At 36.1% G+C, this 4640-nt stretch overlaps 1 protein-coding gene across 1 annotated transcript; it reads right to left on the reverse strand.

Moving 5' to 3' along the window:
* Positions 1–363: 363 nt before the first annotated feature.
* LOC132277138 (zinc finger CCCH domain-containing protein 20) lies at positions 364–2055 on the reverse strand. Its single transcript, XM_059778887.1, has one exon. It carries the CDS (start codon positions 2003–2005, stop codon positions 875–877), a length of 1131 nt encoding a protein of 376 aa, XP_059634870.1. The 5' UTR covers positions 2006–2055; the 3' UTR covers positions 364–874.
* Positions 2056–4640: the final 2585 nt, after the last annotated feature.

Genomic DNA, 4640 nt, shown 5'->3' on the forward strand with positions numbered 1-4640 from the left:
AGAATAATACTACTAGTAAGTAAGGATTGACAATCCATGCCCGTCTTTTTGTCAGACTTTTCTTCACCATTTAATCCGTGTGTGTCCCACATCCATCACTCCGTGAATCAGAGCCAGAAATTCTCTCCCTCTAATAACCAATGTGGGAAAGAAAATAAGAGAAAACCTCGTGTCCCTGTAACACCACCAGCTGCCTCCACCAACACCACAACCAGCTTGTACCCTTCAACCGGTACATCCTCCGTTACCATATATATATATATATATATATATATATATATATAACTAAACATATACGGAGTACTATAATTATATATGCTTTACCATCCATGACATGCAAGGTTAAAATAGAAGACAGTTGGATAAAACCATGAATTGATGAAACACATTTATAAAACCATGCATTACATTAAATATTTGCATAAAGTAAATATTACAACAACATAATCAGTTAATTGAGATGAACATAATATAATATAAGAGACCAAAACAAAAAAAAATGAAAAAGGGAATTACCATTTTCTGCTACCTCTTGGGTAATCTACAATCTTCTTATGTACAAAATTGTCTTCTTCCAAACACTAGAGCTTTTCTGTTTTAATTTCTCAGAAAATCCAATCCCCCCCAAAAAAGAGATTCTACTCTTCACCCTTCGTACTCCAACACTACCATTTATATATATATATATATATATATATATTTTTATAAACTTCAAAATGTTGCTTCCAAAATTATGATCTCTCCTCTATATTCTTCTTAGTATTCACAGGGGGGAGAGAGAGAGAGAGAACAAATTACCCCAAACAGACAAATAATCATAAGCAACCAGAATCACCAAGAAAGGATAATCCACAAGTACCAGGACCACTTCATTTTAGTATTTTACCAGCTCTGAGACCCACCCAACATCAGGACCCTGAAAAGATGGTGCCGGGTCGACCCGATCCAGAGGGTTCTCCTTGCTCAGCTTCTCAAACATCTTGGCCCTCAAGTCCCTTCCAGACTCGACCCTCTCCATCACAGGCTCCTCCTCACAGCACTCCTTATCCCAGAGATCAAGGTACCCGATTCCAGGTTGGGTCACAGCCCGAGTGGGGGTTGATGGCAAGCTGCAGAATCCGGGTCGAGTATTGGACAATCTTGGAGAACCAAACCCAGAAGTACCCATCTGAAGACCCCAAGAAGAGGGCATGGATTTGACCTTGCTAAGCTGCAACTGACGGAGAGACGCCACTATTTCGTTGATCGAGTTAGAACCCAAAGACCGACTCAGTAAGTTAGTCATCGGCGGAGATTCAGACGGCGGCGAAACCGACTCCGGCGACGACATAAAAGCCAACCCTTTCGCACAAGACCCTTCTAAAGCCAACCTATGCGGCGACCCATCATAAGTCTCGGTCGAACCAGGAGTCCTCGGACTCAGAACCCTTAGTTCTTCCGGCGTGTGAGCGAAGAAACACACTCGCCGGCAACAGTTGGTCCCGTCCTTGCAAGGCTGCGTACGGTAGCGAGCCGGGTGCAGCCAGCACTCAAATACGCCGTGCGCGAACTCGCATGCGTCCGCTTTCTTGCAGTTACCTTTTCGGAAGTCCGGACAGGCCGTGCCGGAATAGTGATACTTGCGCGGGTCCCTCCGGCGAGCCTTCTCTCCAGGATGAGCGTACGGACACTCGGTCCAATCATGTGACCGGCCACGTGCGCACTTCCTTATCTTGAACTCGAACATGAAAAAGTGATCCCGAGAATACCCATCAAGCGGAGGATCAAGACCCATAATATCAGAATCGGAATCTCCATCGTCGTCGTTCGCAGGAAGAAAACGTTGGAAATCCGTTAAGGTTTCATTCAGGTGGTAAGGAGGGTAGTCTTCGACATTGGCGTTGGGGTTAACGGAGATGCCGCTAACGGGAAAGGGAAAGGAGACGTCAACCGTTGAGTTGTTGATGACGGTCCACGGAGGAACATGGACCGTCGGATTCACATGATTTCGCTCCCCGATCATCATCTTGATAAGTTGTCTCTAGATGTTACAGCAACGAACCGTCTTGCTCTGATTTGTATATAAACTGCTGGAGGAGTGGGGTCTTTAACCATCGTCCAGTTTTTAAACCATGGTTAGGTTAAAAAAGAAAAACAACAGGCTACATTTCCAATTTCCAAATTCCACCGCGGTTAAAATAATGAGAAACGTTTTGTTCACCATGACGGTTGGCGGTGATATCTGACTGTTGCCTTAGATTTATGCCACGTTGCATATGGACAAGATTTCTTATCTTTAATAAGGACACGTGGTTCTTTAATATTAGTTTCGGAGGATTTCTACGTGACGGGCCTGACTAAGTTGCATGTTCTAGAGGCGGTGGATGGTTCTGTACGCAAGAATATAGTAGACTAGACCGCCCCAAAGATTGCTTTCTAAAATTGTGACTCATAATATGACTCACAATTTTAAAAAATGATATTTAAAATAGAATGAAGGTAATACTATTAAAGAACAAAAGAAGCAAAACATTCATATGTTCTTAAAAAATGTGAGATTTCATTTAACTTTTAATTTAAAATATTTTAACTTGACACAGTTAATGCTTTCTAGGTTCGGTTTTAAAGAAATTAATTTACATTTTCACAGTACCAGACCAGGGGCCCAAGGATGAAGAACAAATACGAAAAAAAGAAAAAAAGAAAAAAGAAAATAGAAAAAAGAAAACGTTTAACTCGTGATTGGTTGGTGAAAAGACACGGTGAGATATGAAAAAGATTAAAAAAATAAATATAGAGCAAGCCTGTAAAAAGAGACTTTGAATAAATTCGTTTTTTAGAATCGAAGCCTTCAATCTTTTACTTTGATGATGAAGAAAATAACTATTGTGCTTTTAAAAGTAGTTGCATTTTACTATTTTCTATAATCATCATATAACGCTTCTTTGCGGGCAAGATTTTATAGTGACTCAACCCCCATTGAATTTTTTTTATTACTAATTGTATAAACTTTTGTGCTGTCTGACCAAATTGAAAATTATGTACGGAATATTTCAAGTATTGAATTTTAAGTTTTGAAAATTTTTTAAATGCTGAATATATTAATTTGAAAACTAATTGATAATATTTTAATATTAAATTCTAAATTCATTAAAATTGTTTGTCAAATACAAAAACTGAAGTATGAAAGTTGTACACATTATATTTTTGCCGTCAATATCTAATACTCATAACAAATTTATATTTATAATATAAAAATAATAATCATAATGAATGTTAATGTCAAATATAATTATAAAAAAAAAAAATCAATTCAATCTCGAATAATTAAATTATTCAAGAAGTACTAATTCACATAATTTAAACGTGAGTGTCTCAAAATTGTTAAATTAAGGTAAACATAAAAAAAATTAAGTTCAAGAACTAAACAAATTATTTTCAAATGCAACAGCAATAAATAAAATTTTACATATATAACCTCCAAATTACATAATATTTATACAATCCACTGTGTATCAAAAGGTGTTACAAAGATTGATATTGCATGTAAAAATAATCATATTATAAAATTAGTTGTGCTCTACACCGAATCAATTTGAATGGGTAACTAAAATGCTATATCTGCCGTGCTTAAAAGATGGTATGTAGAATTATATATTTATATTATTTTTTAGTAATTTGTTCTATCATATAATTCATTCTCATTACTTAATGAAAAATTATTTAGAAAAAGTAATAAAAAACCAAATATATATATATATATAAAAGAGATTTCCAAAAGAGATAACTTACCTATAATGCTTTGTTTCATGAGAGAAGCCCTAAATAAATTATTTAAGGGTAGAGCAGTCATTAAAGGAATATTTTTAACACCCATGCACTTTAACATCATATGCGATACCCTATGCAATAAGCTATAAGCAACATTCCCCTCACTTAAAAAATTGGTCTCTTTTAAGTAATACTTACCATATTGAGCGGTATTCTAAAATTATATCAAACAAATTCATTTTTAAAAATCTCTTATTGTGTGTTGGAAATGGGGGCATTAAAAGCATAAATTTTAGATAAAATTTTGAATAGATTTCGCTAATAATTTTTTGCGCATCTATAGACGAGCGCATTTCTCTCCGCAAGGAGATGAACGTGGTATATTTAATTAGCTCCAAAGTAAGGTGTTTGATAAGCCTAAATGGGTTTGCAAAATATGATAAATGTTTGTCCCACGTCAGAAAAATATTAAAACCTAAAGGTACCATAAGGCCTATATAAACTCCCTATTGGGTTCATTCCAAAGTACTCCAATTCAGAATCATTTTCTCTAATTCATTATCTCCTTCCTCTTCTTCTATAAGTTTCTGTAGGTACGAACCCTTATCTTTGGGTTTGAGCCTTAGTCAGTCACTCCTAGTTCAAGTTTAGTCAGTAGAGAGAACTATATCAAACCAGTTCGCCTATTCTTTTGGTTTGCAGTACTATTACCGGAAGAAGTAAAAGTTGTTGTATCCTGAGAGATAGACGTCATTGAGTCCGTTAACACTATAGCGGGGCGAATCTGCCTTAAGACATAGAATCAAATTCCAGCCTTGACTTATTTCCAGGTATGAATTATTATTTTATAAGAATAATACACACACACACACACACACATTATATTTATG

This window comes from Cornus florida, unplaced genomic scaffold, assembly GCF_030987335.1.
Source record: "Cornus florida cultivar Cherokee Brave unplaced genomic scaffold, ASM3098733v1 CherokeeBrave_3.0.0_Hap2_Chr10, whole genome shotgun sequence".
NCBI classification, from domain to species: Eukaryota; Viridiplantae; Streptophyta; class Magnoliopsida; order Cornales; family Cornaceae; genus Cornus; species Cornus florida.